We start from the raw sequence: 19,169 nt of genomic DNA on the forward strand, positions 1-19,169 counted from the left end.
GTTTTTCCTTAGTCCCTATTCTGGGAAAACAACCACCTCCTTGTCACCAGCTATGCGGAGAACGGCCGCCGCTTTATGCCACTGTGCAATGTTCTGTATGGCATGGTTGGAGATTTCTTGAGCTGGTGTCGACAGAAAAATGCCTCTGGTAAGACTTCTGCACAAATCACAAGAAAAGTCAGGGTTCCTATTTACTATGCATATGCCATTTGTGCTAAGTGCTTTCATATGCATTTTTATCTCTTTGGATTCCGCCCCCCTCAAATCCTCTCAGGTAAAGTGGTCATAATAATAATTAAATAATAACAATGATAATAGAGGAAGAGAATCTATCTTTTGCTAGGTACTGTTCTAAGCACTTTATGGGTATTAACTCATTTAATCCCTGCAACAGCCCCATGGGATAGGTCCTATCCTGATTCCTATTTTGACAAACGAGAAAAGTGAGGCACAGCAAGATTGAGAAACTTGCTTAGGATTGCACAGTGCGTAAACAGCAAAGTCAGAGTCTGACTCAGAGTCCTGCATGACTCTGCCTCACTATCCCCATTTTCCAGAGGCGGAAACTGAGGCTTTGGGAGGTTAAATGACTTGAAGTACTAGGGCCAGGATTCTCCCCTCTTCTCACTGATTCTGAAGCTGCTCCAGGCCACCAGCAGATATTTTGAGATTCAAATTATTGACTTAAAAAAAAAAAAAAGCACAACGTGAAAGCTGAGAGTTAAGCTTTATTTAGGGCAAAATGAGGACTATAGCCCATTAGACAGATAGCTCTGAGAAACTGCTCCAAAGAGGTAGGGGGGAAGGGTCACTGTTATGTACGATTTTAATGAAGGGGGTGGGTGTGTGGAGTCAGGCACACATTTTGGCAGAGACCTGCTGCTAGTCACAAGGAACAGATGTCACCGTTAATAATTTTAGTACTTTCCTAGATATGAGGAGATGCAAGACTTGGGCTCATAAAATCTTCTCCTGAAACTATTTAACTATCTAAAGACCTGTTATGCCAGCTTTTCCCACAGCACAGAGTGCCTCATTCCTGATCACCCTGAACTCCTTTCAGGGGGTGTTGAAGGTCAGCGGCTGCAGCGGCTCATGATTTAATACTTGTAGAGGTAGATGGCAAGTGGCAATTTTGTAGTTGGCAAAATCACAGTGAAAGTTAAAGTCACAGGGGCTGGCCTGATGGTAAGGAAAACGCTCTTCATTCATCAACTCCCACGCTAGGAGCTGGTGATGCAGCGGTCTCTGCCCTCAGGAAACATGTAGTTTTGTGAGTGCAGAGGTGTGCTCTGAGGCGGGAATGACCCAGAGCTAGGGAGTAGCAGAGGGAGACACCGGCATAGACCAGAGCCTCGGGAAGCTTCCTGGCGGCTCCATTCATTCACCCATCTATAAAGTTTGTAGAGTGCCTCCTCCGTGCCAGTCCTTGCTCTTCTGGGCACTGGGAACACAGCAGAGAATAAACCAGGAAAGTAATACCTCATCCTTACTTTATAGGGGCAGGGGTGGAGGTAAGACCATCAACAGGCAAGTAAAAACATGTACGTATAGTTCGCCTTAAGATTATAAAGGTTCCAGAGAAAAACAAAACAGGGAAAAGAGGGTAGGGAGTGCTGGCTGGTAAGGAGGGGAGAGGGAAGCATTGCAGTTTTACACAGGCCCGGCGAAGGCCTCACTGAGAAGCTGATGTTTGAGCAAAGACCTAAAGGACTTGAGGAAGAGCATTTCCTGACAGAGGGAACAGCACGTGCAAAGGCCTTGAGGTGGGAGTGTGTATGGCATATTTAAGGAACAGAAAGGCAGGCAGTAAGTGAAGAGACAAGTAGTAGACTGTGAGGCTAGAGGAATAAGGGAGGGCCAGACAGCACAGGACATCGTGAGGATGCGGACTTTCACTTTGCGTGAGACGGGAAGCATGGCAGGGTGCAGATCAAATGGACATGGCCATTCTTCCAGTGGACTGTGACCAGGAAGCCTCAGTTTGATGATCCTACAGAGGGTGAGGGAGCATGGAAGAGGGGTGAGATGGAAAGATCATGAAGGGAGGGAGACGGTGGTATACTACAAATTAATAGCTGGTCTTGGACCCCCTGGTTCCTGGCGCACAGCTCCTGAAACCCTTGGGCTCTGAGGAGTGATGAGTGTCTTTTGTATGGTAATGGGATGACTGGTGGTTGGGAGCTCCTAGATAGCTTCAGATGCAGGCTGGTCACCAAAAAGATAGAGGCATCATTAGAGAGTTGGGACTTTCAGCCCCATCCTCTGTCCTCTGGGAAGGGGCGGGGGACTGGAGATTGAGTTAATCACCAATGGTTTAATCAATCTACTAATGGTTAATCAGTCTACTTAATGAAATCTCCATAAAAACCCCTCTCTGATGGGGTTTGGGGAGCCTCCAAGTTGGTGAGCACATCGAGATGCTGGTGCTCCCAGAGGGAGCAAGGACGCTCCGTGTGTTTCCCTTCAAGAAGTTCACATTTTGCCCTGCTTTGTTCTCCCTGGAACGAATTGTCAATTAGCACTTTCTCCTTTTGTTATAGAGTAAATGGGGAACAAATCTCATTATATATCTGCTGAATTTTGTCTTTAAAATTTTTTTTAATGTAATACATTTTAACATTTTCTATATTTTAAATGTTATAAAATTTCTATTTTCTGATTAAGGACTGTTACTTTCTTGGTCTATTTTTCTTGTATTTACTTCTAAGACCTGGGTTAATTGGAGAAGGCATTTCTCCCAACAATGCAAAAAAAAAGTTATATATGTAATAAATATAATTTTTTAATATATAATTTTTAATATGGACATAATGTATAATATAATATTATATATATTTCTTGGATATATGTGTGTGTGTATATATATATATATATATCACTTGCTAGAGCTCCAGTAGAGAGTTAACCCAGCTGTTTAGTTCTCTGCTTTCCTCACATTTGTGCCGAGCACAATGACAAATGTCTGCGGGCAGAGCTATGAATGTTAAGCCCATACACATTATGTAGAATGAGTTTCAGTATATTTTGCGGAGCCAGCAAATATTTGCAATTAATTCTTCCTTGATATAATCTTTGAAATAAAATGTGTTTGTCTGTTTTCCCTGTAGGACTCGACTACCAATCCTGCCCTACATCTGAAGATTGTGAAAACAATCCTGTGGATTCTTACTGGAAAAGTGCCTCCATCCAGGTAATCCTGGGATGGCTGGCTGGTTGACTGAGCAGGTGCGGGATCTGTGAACAGGGGACAGAAGGGTTCAGAGGCTGGGCCATTGGGTCATTACTAAACTTCTCTGAGTCTCGGTTTCTACCTTTGCAACATTCTGATTCATGCTCTCTGCTCCATAAAGGGGTGAGGATTTAGGAAGCTAAAATGCTTAATGCAATGCCTTGTATAGAGAAAAAATTCTGAATGTTAGCTCCAGAAGAAGGTGTTAAACAGTCATTATTACTCTGGTGTTGTGGTTGTTGTTAGTAGTTCAAATCAATGTGATTTTGATTGAGGTGTGAAGTGGGATAACCCCTGCTTTATAGGAGAGGCTGGGACCCCTAAGATCTAGATGTGGGCGTCAGAGATGTGCACAAGGTTGATATTAACTGAAGAGGAGGCAATAGGAGACCAGGATAAGCTGGAGACAAAGAAATGGTCCCCTAAATGTGGGTCTGTTTCTCAGAGGATATTGTCACCAGAGTTGATGATAGCTATTGGTAGCTATAACATGCCAGTGACTACAGCTTACATTTTCTGTCACCAGTGTTAGACCAAACATTCCAAATAAAGAGGGTGCAGTCCTTAGCTCAAGTATTGAGCAAAGCAGTCAACTATTAACTGTTAGCTGTATTGACTAGGAGGCTGGTGGATGTCAGGTCCTTCTACCCACGGCCACCAAGCTCCTTTCAGGGCTCTCTGTGTCTCTTCTTGTCCTACTTCCTGCTCTGGACCACCAGGTGTCCGCTGGGTCCACTGTTAATCAGGGTGAGCGAGACTTTGGTCAAATCCTCCACCACAGCTGCAGTTTGGAACTAAGCAGAGGACCCGCTCCAGACAGAAGCATTCTTATTCCTGTGCTCCCCTGCCAGCTCCGGTCGGAGCCCTCCGTCCATGCCCACTCCCCACAGGTTCTGCTTGGAGTGCAGGCTCCAGGCAGCTGGCAGTGAGCTGCCCGAGCCCCTCAGTGAGGAGTGGGAGGTGGTGGATGCATCATCACTTGAACGTGGGATCATAACGACAACTTGGGGGTGATGTCAACATTATATGTTAAAAAAAAACAAACCGTATTCTCCCCAGCAGATCTGCCCAACTTCAAAGTGTGCCGTAAGCCACCATCTTATACTTCCTTCAACTCTAGAATGGGAATCTAATAATCATGCTCACATTTTATGAGCCCTTAGAATACGCTGGATGGTCTGAACATGAGGAGAGGTAGTCTAGTATAGTGATGAGGAGAGGGTCTGAACTATAGCAAATAAGTATTCCATAAATGTTAAGTATTATTTTAAGTGATTTGATCTTTACAATCCTATGGGGTAGGGACTCTTATTACCCTTGTTTTACAGATAGGAAAAATGAGGCACAGAGAGGCCAAGAAACTTGATCAGACTTATTACCAGCTACTAAGTGCAGCAGCCAGAAACCACATTTTCGACCATGACTTCATAGAGCCTCACTGTATCTGCACGCATGTTTTTAATGAAAAAAAAATTTTATCATCAATGTAATAACTGCTCAGGATAGAGAATGACAAATTATAGAAAGTATAAATAAGAAAACTAATCATCCATATTCATGCTACCTAAGGGCAAATAGTGGTCATCAGACCTTGACATTTGCAGATTGAACTGAGACTGTTAGCCTACTTGGAAGCAATCTGAGACAGGCGTGGCACGGAGTACATTGTTGCTTTGTTGCGGCTGGCATTCGGCGTGGCTCTGCCGGGCATGTGTCACAGAGCTGTGTGATACCCCCTGCCGTCCCCCCAACCCAGCTTCACACTAGAATAAACGTTTTATCAGGGAAATTATATGCTCCAGTAGTGTTCTCAGCCGGAGATTTGGGAACTTCTCTGGACCTGTCTGTCCCTTGGGAATCTCAGGGACAGACAGGTCCAGAGAATATTGACTAGTATTCCCAGACTTCTGCCTATTTATTTATTTATTTATTTATTTTTGCTGTACTCGGGCCTCTCACTGTTGTGGCCTCTCCCGTTGCGGAGCACAGGCTCCGGACGCGCAGGCTCAGCGGCCATGGCTCATGGGCCCAGCCGCTCCGCGGCATGTGGGATCTTCCCGGACCGGGGCACGAACCCGCGTCCCCCGCATCGGCAGGCAGACTCTCAACCACTGCGCCACCAGGGAAGCCATGCCTATTTATTTTTAACAGAGTGGAGCACATGCTCTGTCCACCTAGTCTTGCTTTTTGCTTTGAATGTAAGCACTTTCTATGTTATTGCATATCTTTTGTAGACTTTTATTAATGGCTGGGTAATATTTCAGACATGAAAGGGCCATAATTGACTTACCCTTCCCTGTTGTTGACTGTTTTAGACTGGTTACAAACCATGCTGCAATATACATCTTTGTGCACATCTCTGTGCACCAGGTGATCCTTCGTGCTGTTTACCAAGTATTTCTGGCTCATCTTCTGAGCATGTGGTTTGCACTCATTCTGTCTCTTGAAGTTACTTACGTGTGACTTACACTGGCCAATAGGATGTGAGTAGGAATGACTGTGTGACATCTGGGTGGAAACCTTTAAGAACTGGTCTGTGATTTGCCACTTTCTTCTCCCTTTCCTGATAACCAGTGACTCTGCATTTGTGGAAACTGCATCAGCTTGGGTCCCAGAGCAAGGACATATGGAGCAAAACCCAAACCCCAAATCCAAACACTTGTGATAAACATGTAGTGTGTGCATGAAATAAATCTTTCTTGTTTAAAGCCACTGTGATTTTGAGGTTGCTTGTAATGCCAGCATAAGTTAGTGTACACCAGCTGAAACAATGCTGGAATCTGATACTGGTTTGCATTATTTTATAATGGTAGATTCCCGGGCATGGAATTACTGCGTTTTTGACATTTCAAAGCAATTTGCTTTCCAAGATATGCCAGTTTGCATCCCTCTGGCTCTATGAAATACCAAATTTATCCCATCCTTGCCAGTATTGAAAATTGTCAATTTAAAAAACAATTGACCATTTCATAGCTTAAAAATGACAGCTTACTCAAAATGCTTGTTTCTTTTCACAGTATGCAAAGGATAGTTCTGGGGTGATCAATGTCATGCTGAATGGTTCAGAGCCAACAGGAGCCTATCCTGTAAAAGGGTAAGAATGCAGCACCAACATGTAAGACAAAGATGCCAAAATGTGTTTTTAGTTGTTTTCAACGGAGGCTTAAGAGAATCATTCACATCCCCAGTCTAATGCTTGCTTCTGTAAGATCAGGTAGAGAAAAACAATTGAATGACCTGGAGATTAGAACTATGTCCATACATTTATAAAACTAACAGCTGATGAATGCCTGAATGAAATAAGTAACCTAAAAATTAAAGCTAAAAAGTGCCTCCCGCAAAGCTTTAAAACAAAAGTAATGTGTAAGTCAACTAACATTGATATGGGAACAGTATCATATTGCTTTAGGACTTTAAGAAATGTCTTTCCTGTTTCTCAGGTTTTTTGCAGATTTTGAAATTCCCCACTTACAGAAGGATAAAATCACACGCATTGAGATCTGGGTTATGCATGAAATCGGGGGAACTAATGTGTAAGTTATGATGCTACTGATCTTTGTGCAAACCTGCTTTTCTTGGATGTAATATGATCCAGTCTGATTTACATTTACATTTCTGGGTAATCAATGGTCTTCTCTGTTTCTAATGTGGTGGGCAGAGAAAGGCAAAGGCTTGACTTTCTGGAAATGCCATGAGTCAGTCCTGAGCCCAGAGAGAAAACCTCCTTTATCCAGATACTCCTCTCAGCCTTTCTGAGTAGGTCATTTGTGTAGGTCAAAGCCAGTTTTTCTCCCTGGTCATTTAAAGCTCAAAAGCCTCACTGGGAGTTCACAGAATGGACTCATGGATCATGTAATGAAGACGTTCTTCTCAGAGAACGACCAGTTTCGCAGCTGGGTCTCAGGTAACTGGCCAAGGAAATATTTATGATCCATATTTTTCTCGGAAGCCGCTAACTCAAGTGGTTATATCAACTCAGATATCAAGCAAACTTGAACTCAGCCTTCTCATCAACAAAGGGCAGTGCTGGCAAAACTAAAGATAAAAAACGTAAAGCCAGTTGGCTCAGAGACAAGCCAATAAGGCCAAGCCTGGTAAAAGCTGTGCAGCCGTGATGGTGCTTCAGAAGCAGCTGGGGCCCTGTCCTTCAGAGCATTGAATCTACATTGGGGAAAGCGTTGAGTGGATGTGTTATTGAAAGAATGTTCTGGAAGAATCTTAGCAAATTCCCCATTTCAGGCCGCCAGGACCCCCTAAGACTCACCATATAATGAGTGATATTTTTTTTTCTCTTGGGCAGAAGATTAAATTTGCAAATGACTTATTACGTAGTCATACCAGAATCTGCTCCTCTCTTCCCAGAAGACAACTTATACCTATTGTTGCATGAAAAACAATGTGTATTGTTTTTCTTGTTTCTGTGAGAAGTCGCTTTTTTTCTAGATATTATGCTTGCTTGTTGTTTTAAGGTATCTATCAGAGAAAGATTGTTCTTTGAATCTTTTTTTTTAAAAAACATCTTTATTGGAGTATAATTGCTTTACATTGTGTTAGTTTCTGCTGTATAACAAAGTGAATCAGCTATAGGTATACATATATCCCCATATCCCTTCCCTCTTGTGTCTCCCTCCCACCCTCCCTATCCCACCCTCCGTATCCCACCCCTCTAGGTGGTCACAAAGCACCCAGCTGATCTCCCTGTGCTATGCGGCTGCTTCCCACTAGCTATCTGCTTTACATTTGGTAGTGTATATATGTCAATACCACTCTCTCATTTCTTCCCAGCTCATCCTTCCCTCTCCCCATGTCCTCAAGTCCATTCTCTACATCTGCGTCTTTATTCCTGTCCTGCCCCTAGGTTCTTCAGAACTATTTTTTTTTAGGTTCTATATATACATGTTTGCATACGGTACTTGTTTTTCTCTTTCTGACTTACTTCACTCTGTATGACAGACTCTAGGTCCATCCACCTCACTACAAATAACTCAATTTCGTTTCTTTTTATGGCTGAGTAATATTCCATTGTATATATGTGCCACATCTTCTTTATCCATTCATCTGTTGATGGACACTTAGGTTGCTTCTATGTCCTGGCTATTGTAAATAGTGCTGCAATGAACATTGTGGTACATGACTCTTTTTGAATTATGGTTTTCTCAGGGTATATGCCCAGTGGTGGGATTGCTGGGTCATGTGGTAGTTCTATTTTTAGCTTTTTTTTTTTTTTTTTTTTTTGCGGACACGGGCCTCTCACTGTTGTGACCTCTCCTGTTGCGGAGCACAGGCTCCGGACGCTCAGGCTCAGCGGCCATGGCTAACGGGCCTAGCCACTCCACGGCACGTGGGATCTTCCCGGACCAGGGTACAAACCTGTGTCCCCTGCATCAGCAGGTGGACTCTCAACCACTGCGCCACCAGGAAAGCCCTATTTTTAGCTTTTTAAGGAACCTCCATACTGGTCTCCATAGTGGCTGTCTCGATTTACGTTCCCACCAAAGTGCAAGAGGGTTCCCTCTTCTCAACACCCACTCCAGCCTTTATTGTTTCTAGATATTTTGATGATGGCCATTCTGACCAGTGTGAGATGATATCTCATTGTAGTTTTGATTTGCATTTCTCTAATGATTAGTGATGTTGAGCATCCTTTCATGTGTTTGTTGGCAATCTGTATATCTTCTTTGGAGAAATGTCTATTTAGGTCTTCTGCCCATTTTTGGACTGGGTTTTTTGTTTTTTTGATATTGAGCTGCATGAGCTGCTTGTATATTTTGGAGATTAATCCTTTGTAGTTGCTTCGTTTGCAAATATTTTCTCCCATTCTGAGGGTTGTCTTTTTGTCTTGCGTATGGTTTCCTTTGCTGTGCAAAAGCTTTTAAGTTTCATTAGGTCACATTTGTTTATTTTGGTTTTCTTTGAATCTGTTTTTAATGAGATAAGGAAATTGCAATTCATTGTCATCTCAGCACATTGATAATAAAGGGGTAAGAACACCTGGTTGTCCACATCTGTGCCACAGGATGGAGGTGCAGGTCATGAGCTAAGAAAATGGGGCTCCCAAACTGCTTAGATTTTAGGAGAAAAAATCATAGAGAGTGAAAAATCACATGGCTGATAGCTAGTTGTGTTTAGCACTGCTTTGATTTCTTTTATTAAAAAAAAAAAAAGGTTAAATAACCCATTGACTGAGCTCTGTGTCTAGGTGTCCTGAAACCTCCATGTCATTGCTTACCAAAAAGTTCTAAGTAGTGAACTTGGCCCAGAGAAGGACATAGTCCCAGATTTTGGCAAGGTTCTAAAACATGATGTCACACAACACCTTACCCTCTTCATTCCCGTAATGCCTAGAGTTCCACTTCTGTGAAAACTTCCTCCAATGGCTCATTTCCTCCCTGTACACTCCCTCTCTGTTAATTTTATAGTGGGGAGGCTGTTCACCTTCCCACTCCAGGTAAACTGAGGCCGGATCCTGTCTGCAACGTGGATAACATACCTACTCATCACAGCTGGCAGTGTTGTACCCACCTCTCTTTGCCTTTATCAATCCGCCTGCTTAACTCTGACCGTCGAGAGGGCAAGAATCCTTGTTGATGAGAACGTGGGGAGATAGACATCTTATACTCTGTTGGGGTGGTCAACGTGGGGTTCAGTGTGGCAGTGCTGTCAAGAGCCTGAAAATGCATTCAAAACCTCGGTGACAGAAAACCTACTTTCAGGAATGTATGCTAAGGAAACAAATAATTAAGCATGTGTATGAAAATGAAACTTCAACAAGGTTTTTTTGTAGTGTCAATGACATTGCAATATAGGAATGAACCTTGGTCTTTAACAAGAGGCGACTGCTTTTATGAACTGTGTTCTGATTATGTAAGGTAGACCAGGCAGGAATTAAGAATAATGGCAGAGAGGTATATATGTATAGACACAGACATGGGCAAATGCATATTACAAAATGCGCTGGGCAACAGAATCACATTGAAATATTTTAAAAGTCTTGTGGGAATAAATATACTGTAAAAGTCTAGAATGATGTACACCAAAGTGTTAGCAGCAGTTATCTCTAGTGATGTGAGATTTGGGTTTTTTTCCCTTTTGTTGAGTTGAGTTTTCTAGTATTTTTTGACACGTATGTTTTTGTTTCCATTTGAAGCTTAACTTAATACACTCTGGGTTGAACAGGCTGGCACTCGCCTTTGGTCAGGCTCGGCGCACAAGCACAGTGCTGCGTTGACGGGTGGGGCTACGATGAGCCCTGTGGAGCACCGCGCATGCGCCGGCAGAAGCCCTCCGAAGGCGTGTGACTCGCAAAACTTCGGGCAGGTTTGAAGGCTCAGAGCACCCCGTCCTGGGCACCCGCGGCTTGACTGCCGGCAGCCTTTTTGGGTCCAGAGAATTTGCCACGTATTTCTCCAGAGAGGAGAACATCTAGGGAGCACACGGTCAAAATATTTTTTGATTAACACAGAAACAGCTCCCCCCATCCTCTTCTCCTTCTATTTTGATAGTTTTTATATTTTTGTGTTTCAGGGAATCCTGTGGAGAAGGCAGTGTGAAAATCCTGGAAGAGAGACTGGAGAAAATGGGTTTCCAGTATAGCTGTATCAATGACTACAAGTAGGTGGCATATTATAGTCAGTGTATATATTCAAAGGAGGAGCAGAGGGTTGCCGAAAAGGTTTTTCAGAGATCAGCTCCAAAGGCCATGGAACTGTGCCTTCTGGGTTGTCACTGGGTGTGGGGACTGGGAGGGCCTTCTGGCCAGGGTTCCACCTGGCCCCCGCCCACTTCTGTCCAGAGTCCTTTTTAATGACGCTAAAGGACAGACAGCAGCCCTTTGTCATTTGTGTATGTCTAGTTTTCTCTTCACTCGCTTACTGCATGTGCGTCATCTGAGAACAGGGACTATGGTCCCTGCATCTCTGGATGCCACACTGCGCATGACATGTGCTAAGGTGGAGTTTGAGATACTTACAGAGAGATGCATGGTGACTGTGGACCAACAGGAAAAGCATCATAGCTACCATTTATTGAGCACGTTATGGGCCAGGCACTTTATATACGTATAATCAGAGATCGTTTCAGGGCATTCCTGATACTTGGAAATGTAGGTAAATTTGGCTCAAACCCTGCAACGGTTGAAAGCCCTCCCCTGGACTGGGAATTACTCACCTTGCTGCTTCCTTCTTCTCTCTGTGTCGGCACCTGAGTCTGCAGGCCTGTTTGTCTCCTTAGGGGCTAGAGTCCAACACTGCAAGGACTTAGTGGCTTTCCCGAACGTTTGTGGGTATGGCAGGGTGCACATTACATCTGCAGTCTTTGCCAGTGTCCGTGACGGTCCAGGCGGCCCTGTTGCCCTCTGCTGTCTCAAAAGTTCCATGGACCTGGTAACTGTCCCACCTGAGCAAAGCCCCTGGAAGTATGGGTCTCCCCCTACTCTGGACTCCCCAGGAGAACAAGCCCCTCAAAGCTGTTCTTCCACAGCTTAAGGCTGTACCATTTTACTCATCTATTATTGCTAATGCTCTCAGGAATCTCTCAAGTTAGGTGTTGTTATCACCCTCTTTTGAAAACAAAGTGAAGCACATACTCTTTTTTGGAAATATAATCTGTGTACAGAAAAAATGCAGAAACCGTAAGTATACAGGTGGATGAATTTTTACCAGTTCAACATACACATGTACCCAGCATGTAGATCAAGAAACAGGGCACAACCAGCACCCCTAGTCTCCCTTTGGCTTCCCTTTCAGGATCCCCACCTGCCTACAATAGTAACCACTCTCTAGACTTGTAAGAGCATAGGTTAGTTTTGTCTGTTTTTTCAAAATTTTATTTTTATTTACTTTTGGCTGTGTTGAGTCTTCGTTGCTATGCGCGGGCTTCCTCTAGTTGAGGCAAGCGAGAGCTATTCTTTGTTGTGGTGGGCAGGCTTCTCACCGCGGTGGCTTCTCTTGTTGTGGAGCACGGGCCATAGGCGTGCGGGCTTCAGTAGTTGTGGCACGCGGGCTCAGTAGTTGTGGCTCGCAGGCTCTAGAGTGCAGGCTCAGTAGTTGTGGCTCACGGGCTTAGTTGCTCCGCAGCATGTGGGATCCTCCCAGACCAGGGCTTGAACCCATGTCCCCTGCATTGGCAGGTGGATTCTTAACCACTGTGCCACCAGGGAAGCCCTAGTTTTGTCTATTTTTAAGGTTTATATAAATATCCGCTTTTCATGGATGGGTAAATTAAGTGTTAAGAGAGGTTGAGCAAGTTCCCAAAGGTCTCCACTCAGTGACAGAGCTGAATTTTGAATCCAGCATTGTGTGGCCCTGAAGATTCCTCTTTTCTTTCTACTATAGAACTCTAATTCTTAATCAAGGCATCAGATTTTAGTAAATTAAATAAAAGGTAATTCTTATTCTAAAACAGCTCAATGATAGAGAAAAATATGGCTAAAAATTCCACAGTTATGACCCCTTTGCTTTGGTCCAGGACCTCCCCCAAGGAGGCTGTCTTTTTATAAGTCATCAGGTCAAGTGTGGGAGCCCAGCCAGGGTCTCATTCCTGACTCACGGCTGTGAGCCTCAGGGTCTCAGCCTGCTTTTACTGGCTTGAGTTTACCCTACCAAAGCTGGTTTCAGGGCTCCTCCCTTGCCTGGCTCAGCCTCCCAACTCCCATTTTTGTACTGCTCGTGGGCTCTTTCTGTGTTAAGGTAGGGTTTTTATTGCTCCTGGGAGCCCAGAGGCGATAACAACAGGCTTAACATGGGAGAGCGAACAAGGTTAAAAAATCAGACTCAAGCTAGATGCCTCTCAAAATTCAGGTGACATTGACCTCTGTCCTGTGGCAGTTGAAAGTTCTCCCCAGAATTCCTGCAAATTTTGGCGATGTCTTTCTTCAAAGCCTCTCTTGTCTCTTGATTGTTTTCTGCTTAGTGCTGTATTGATCCAGACTCAGTGAAACTCAATGCATCTTTTTGGGGGGACGTAACACAGCAATAACAAACTACTCTTGTAAAAAATATCTGAATAGGGCTTCCCTGGTGGCGCAGTGGTTGAGAGTCCACCTGCCGATGCAGGGGACGCGGGTTCGTGCCCCGGTCCAGGAAGATCCCACATGCCGCGGAGCGGCTGCGCCCGTGAGCCATGGCCGCTGAGCCTGCGCGTCCGCAGCCTGTGCTCCGCAGTGGGAGAGGCCACAACAGTGAGAGGCCCGGTAACACACACACACACACACAAAATCTGAATAGTGTAGACTGAGAAGTAGGGAGTCCTACGGAGGGGTCACATAGCGTGCCATAGACCGAACCTGTTTCCTGTTCTTCCAGAGTCCCCTCTGGTCCCCCTACCCAGAGATCCTTCCTTGGCCTTCCTCCCACTGTTACCTGGATCCTGTCTTCACTGCTGCTTTCCCTTCCCTCCTGGCTGCCTGGACCCCACATCTTCTACCTCTACTGTACAAGCAATTTAACTTTCTTCACTGAAGCCTGGGCACCAGCCATCACCTGTGTGCTTCGAGTCCAACCTGCCCAAAATTCTTATCAAGAGGTTTTTCCAAGCAAAATCATACATCCTTAACAGAAGTGGTTCCATGCTCGGGCTCTGGAGTGGAGGTTCAAGTTCAGCTCCACAGCTTGCTACTGTGAGAACTTGGGCAAGTTCCTCTGGGCAGCTTTCTCAACTGTAGATTGGAGATGATAATAGTACCTGCTTTGTTTGGCTGTTGTGAGGATTAAATGACATAATCTATGTAAAATATGTAATCAGATTTCTTGGTACATAGTAAGTGCTCAATAAATGCTGGCTAATATTTTTAAAAAGAAACTATGCTCTTCGAGGTCAAAGACTTTGTATCTCCAGTACCTTGCAGGCCCCCCCATAAATGTTTGATGAATGAAAGTCGTTAAAATGATCCCTTAAATATTACTTCTTTTCATTTTATAGACCAGTGAAGCTCTTACAGTGTGTGCAACACAGCACTCATCCTGACTGTGCCTTAAATTCGTAAGTGAATGTCTTAACCCAACTTCCGTGCTTCCCCAAAATAATCAGTCCGTACTATTTACAGAATGCTGGTGGATTGCAATATCATTTTACACCCACCCCCTAAAACGTCTGGCTGCAGAGTAAGACTGGTACTTCTACACTGCACTTCTCTTCATATCTGAGCTGCTGGGTTGGTGCAGGTTTGCTGAACATCTGTGCAGCTGAGCTGAATGAACCCCTGCCATGTACCACAGAGCAGAGTCTGCCCTGATGCCTCAGCTTCAGCACAAAGGCTGGGAATGGGGTGGCAGGAGGACCTATTAAAACTTATTTCTGTTGCCCTTAGAGATGACAGTTATTTTACCAGCAAAATGGGTTTATTTGGGAATAGCAGAGGAACTGCAGTTCGGGACAAGCAGGCTAGAGCAAAAGCCATAGACAAGTCCAATAAATGAAGGAGAGGAACTTTATTTTATAGAGAAAAAGGAGGAAGTAGGGAGAGGGTGTTTTGAATGAAAGTCCGTCAGAGAAAAGTGAGAATTCAAGGTGATGACAGTTTCTCATTGGCTGAGTTGCTGGGGTGGTCGATTTCTTACGGAAGATGCAGTGTACATCTCTCCTGCTGTGGCCTGTTGATGATTGATGATTGTTCCTGTGGATGATTCTGTTGGGGTCTGTAATCAACAATTCTTCCTATAGTTGATGAGTGGCACTGCATGAGAGCTCCCCCTTCTGACCTCCTGACTCCATTTAAGTGGTAAGGTTTACATTTCTCAATCCTAATGTATCTATTTTTAAAAATTAATTAATTTATTTGCTTTTATTTTTGGCTGTGTTGGGTCTTCATTGCTGTGCATGGGCTTTTTCTCGTTGAGGCAAGCGGGGGCTACTCTTTGTTGTGGTGCACGGGCTTCTCATTGTCGTGGCTTCTCTTGTTGCAGAGCACGGGCTCTAGAGTACGGGCTCTAGAGCGCAGGCTCAGTAGTTGTGGCGCATGGGCTTAGTTGCTCCGCAGCATGTGGGATCTTCCCGGGCCAGGGATCGAACTCGTGTCCCCTGCATTGGCAGGCGGATTCTTAACCACTGTGCCACCAGGGAAGCCCTATACTATTAGTATAAATAATAGTATACATAGGATTCTGCAATGTGCTTTTTTCGCATAATAGTGTCTTGGTGTTGTTTTCCTATCTGTGGTGTTCTGTTGTGTGCGCACATCATGATTTATTTAACCCATTGCCCATAGGTGGACATTTAGATTGTTTCCAGTATTTAGCTATCATCAACAGTGAATAAGATGAAGCCTTTTCCCTCTACTTCCATTTCCTCAGAGTAATTTCTTTCAACATTTTGGTCCATCTCTCCCATACATCCCAGTACACACACATACACATATGTTACCAGGCAGAGATGTTCATCTATTTGTTTTTGGTTTGGTCTTATTTTCATTTATTTACTTGCCTCTGTTTTTGTACAAAGAGCAGTCATGCTGGACAGACTGTTCTGCTGTGGCCCCTTTTCACTTAACGATATAAGGACGTCATCCTTTTCTGTCTGTGCGTACTTTCTGACTCCGTCTTTTAGTGGCTGCGGAGTGTTCTGTAGGATGGCCACTCGCCATTTATGTAACCATTTTTCAGTCATAGGCTGACTTCATTGTAGGTTGTGGTTGTAGTTGTTTATTATTGTAAACAATGCTGAAATATAATCCTTGATTGCATGCCTTGAGCTCTTGTTCAAGTGTCTGCGTAGGAAAGATTACCAGAAAGAGAGTTGCTGGGTCAAAGGATGTATTTTTAGTTTGAATTTTGATATGTTTCAACAAAGCTGCCCCAGTGTGCGCTCCCACCAACAGTACATGGCAGGTGCCCCTTTCTCCCCTTCTTCACTAACCCTGGGTATTATCTGTACTTGTACCTGTATCTATACCTAATTTTAGTCAGTCTTCTGGATAAAACATGATGCTTTATTGTTGTTCTTTTGGGTTTTTTTTTTTTTTTTTTTTTTTGCGGTACGCAGGCCTCTCACTGTTGTGGCCTCTCCCGTTGCAGAGCACAGGCTCCGGACTTGCAGGCTCAGCGGCCATGGCTCACGGGCATAGCCGCTCCGCGGCATGTGGGATCTTCCCGGACTGGGTCACGAACCCGTATCCCCTGCATCAGCAGGCGGACTCTCAACCACTGCGCCACCAGGGAAGCCCTGTATTGTTGTTTTGATTTGTGTTGGCAGGAAGATTTCATATGCCAACACCTGAGTTCTCTTCCCTTCCTTTCCTATCTGCTAAAATTGTATGTACCTTTAAGGACCCAACTCCAAATGTCCCTTTGTCTGTAAGGCTTTCCTAATTCTGTAGGTGGATGTAAGAACTCCCTTCTCTGTGCTCCATTGACTTTGTGCACAACCCAACTACAGCACTTCCCTCTCTCCAGTCATGTTGTAATTCATTCCTCACCATCTGTCTCCAACACTCGACGTAGAGATTGCATGAACTTCCTCTTTGCGTGTCTCATCACAATTGCACAGAGTAGGTCCTCCATAAATGTCTGTAGGGTCCATTTTTCCATCTAGAAGGAGAAGAGAACTAATCTGGGCTGGACATCGACTGTATGCCAGGGGCTGTGCTTTGTGCATTGCATAGAACATTCTGTTCATCCTTCTAACTAGTTCATTAGATAGACACAGAGCGGGGAGAGAAAGACAGACAGACAGACAGACAGGCAGGCAGAGAGACTCATCATCCCCATATAGCTCTTCTTCCCATCTTCATTTAGTAATAGAACCCTTGAATGTTAGTTGGCCTCATGGTGGCCAAGAATAACAATTGTACTTCCCAGCCTCTCTTTCCTCTGGGGCCGAGTGATGTGGGTGACTTGAAAGGAAAGAACATTCATTCCCTCCCCCTTTGTTGGCTGGTGTATGGACCCAGAAGGTGTGGTGATGAGCCACCTTCGCTGGGCATGGCAGAGCAAGCCATAGACGGAGGCTGGGTGCCCCCTGCCATGGAAACACAGTATCAGCCTGCACAGTTACAGAGAGAGAGACAAACATCTGTCTTGTCTAAGCCCCTGGGATTTGGGGTCCTTTCAACAGCAACCAAACCTATATCTGAACCGATACGGATAGGTTCTGTTACCCTCATTTCAGGGGTGTAGAAACTCTGGCTTAGGGAAGATAATGACGGATTTGCCCAAGAAAAGACTACCCAGCCAGTGAGTGGGTCTGAAGCGAGTCTATGAGATTTCCAGAATTCACCCTGGTGACTGTTAGGCTCTTTTGACTAGAAATTGGGATAAGAGATCCACCAACACCAGCATGTGTCCCAGGGTGGCTGGTGAGGTTGAGTCCTCTCCCACTCTCTGCTGTTCACTGTCTGTGAATTAGGCATGCATGTTTTTGAGTCCTCTCACAGGAAGTAAAGAACAGTCTGTGTACCTGGGTCTTCAGTTTCCTCACCTGAGAATGAAATCCACTCTCCTGTCCCTTCTGCTCAGAAACCTTCAACGTTCCCTGCTACCGAGTCTGAACTTCTGGCTTGGCCTTCCTGGTTATAAAAACCTCCTTCTAAACACACCACCCACTGCTCCCCACTGGAAACTTTCACTGCAGGCTTGGATCCACTTCCCTGAAGACACCCTGTGCTTTCCTGCCCACAGTCCTGTGGACACTGACCCTTCTGGCCATGGTGAGAGCAATGCAGTTGGAGTCAGATGACCTGAATTTGACATTTTTCTCATCTACAAAACTGAAATAATGGGAACTGCCACATGGGTTTGTTGTGAAGACGGCGCCCAACCTCCCTTCTAGACAGGATACTAGAAAGACTCTCCGGAGCCTGGACCCAGGCGCAGGCTTCGGGTTCCTAAAGTTCAAGTAAGGAGCACATTGGTGGAAACTCATAATCGCAAAGCATCGCACACCAGATCCAGGTAGCTCAGCAGAAATGGGATGTGTTGAAGGATATTGGGTCACTCAGAGTCTTCTGGGAGAGCCAGAGAAGCAGGGCTGGAGGCTATGCCAAAGTCCCACCCAGAACTGCCCTAGGGGAGATCCCCCTGCAGCCTGTTGGGCACAGACACCGCAGGGAGTTCCTCTGATGCTCGTGCCTGGATGCTCCTTCTAGAATGTCTGCCACGGCTGCCTCGGAGAGCTGGTGCCAGGGCACCCCCGGCGACAATGAACCCTCGGTGGCATCCGCTGTTTTAATCTACTCTGCCCACAGCTATACCCAGATGTGGGTACATCTGGTTGGCAGAGTTTTGGGCATGTGTTTGTGCTCTAACTCCAGGGAGGTTGGGAAATTGAATCTCTGCTTTAAACCCAGTCTCACGGCTTTAAATCTCATCTGTATGCTGGTGACTCCAAAATGAGTATTTCTGTAGTCCAGGCCCTGTACTGAGCGCCACACTTGTATATTCAGCAGTTTACTCTGATGTCTAATAGATATTTCAGATGCAACACATCCCAAACCGGACTGAATTTACCCAGGGTGGTAGGCTGAGTCATGGCATCCAAAGATAGGCAGGTCCTAATTCCTGGAATGAGTGGATTTTACTTTATATTACAAGGGGCTTTGCAGATACGATGAAGTTAACGATCTTGAGGTGGGGAGATTATTCTGGACTATCCTGGTGGGCTCTGCATGTAATGTAAGTGTCCTCATAAGAACAAGGCAGAGGGAGATTTGGTTCAAGAGGAGGGGAGGGCAGTGTGGTGATGGAAGCAGAGATTAGAATGATATACTTTAAAGGTAGATAAAGGTCAAGGACACAGAGTCTCCCCTCAGGAGATTTTCCAAAAGGAAGCAGCCCCACTGACACCTCGACTAACCCTGGAAACTGGTTTCAGACTCTTGACCTCCAGAACTGTAAGAGAATAAATAAAACTGTGGTGTTTTGAGCCACTGAGTTTATTACAGCAGCAACGGGAAACTAATACACCCCTCAGTTGGTCTACCCATACATCCCTGTCTCAATTGATGGTA

The 19,169-nt window shown here is 44.9% G+C and overlaps 1 protein-coding gene across 7 annotated transcripts in view; it reads left to right on the forward strand.

Annotated features, from left to right (window-relative positions):
• The window catches only part of BST1 (bone marrow stromal cell antigen 1), a 29,480-nt gene that overhangs the window by 3,772 nt on the left and 6,539 nt on the right, over nucleotides 1–19,169 (forward strand). For 2 of the 7 annotated variants that reach the window (XR_004041203.2, XR_004041206.3), the window contains exons 3-9: nucleotides 13–148; nucleotides 3,111–3,193; nucleotides 6,250–6,326; nucleotides 6,673–6,765; nucleotides 10,757–10,843; nucleotides 14,150–14,209; nucleotides 14,891–14,948. Coding sequence is in view for 3 of the 7 variants with exons in the window: in XM_060299179.1 (XP_060155162.1) it covers nucleotides 13–148; nucleotides 3,111–3,193; nucleotides 6,250–6,326; nucleotides 6,673–6,765; nucleotides 10,757–10,843; nucleotides 14,150–14,209; nucleotides 17,680–17,870 (727 nt within the window). In the remaining 4 variants the exon portion in view is untranslated. The other 5 variants (XM_060299179.1, XM_060299180.1, XR_004041204.3 and 2 more) reach the window with 4 other exon arrangements.

Source organism: Globicephala melas, chromosome 5 (genome assembly GCF_963455315.2).
Source record: "Globicephala melas chromosome 5, mGloMel1.2, whole genome shotgun sequence".
In the NCBI taxonomy this organism is placed as follows: domain Eukaryota; kingdom Metazoa; phylum Chordata; class Mammalia; order Artiodactyla; family Delphinidae; genus Globicephala; species Globicephala melas.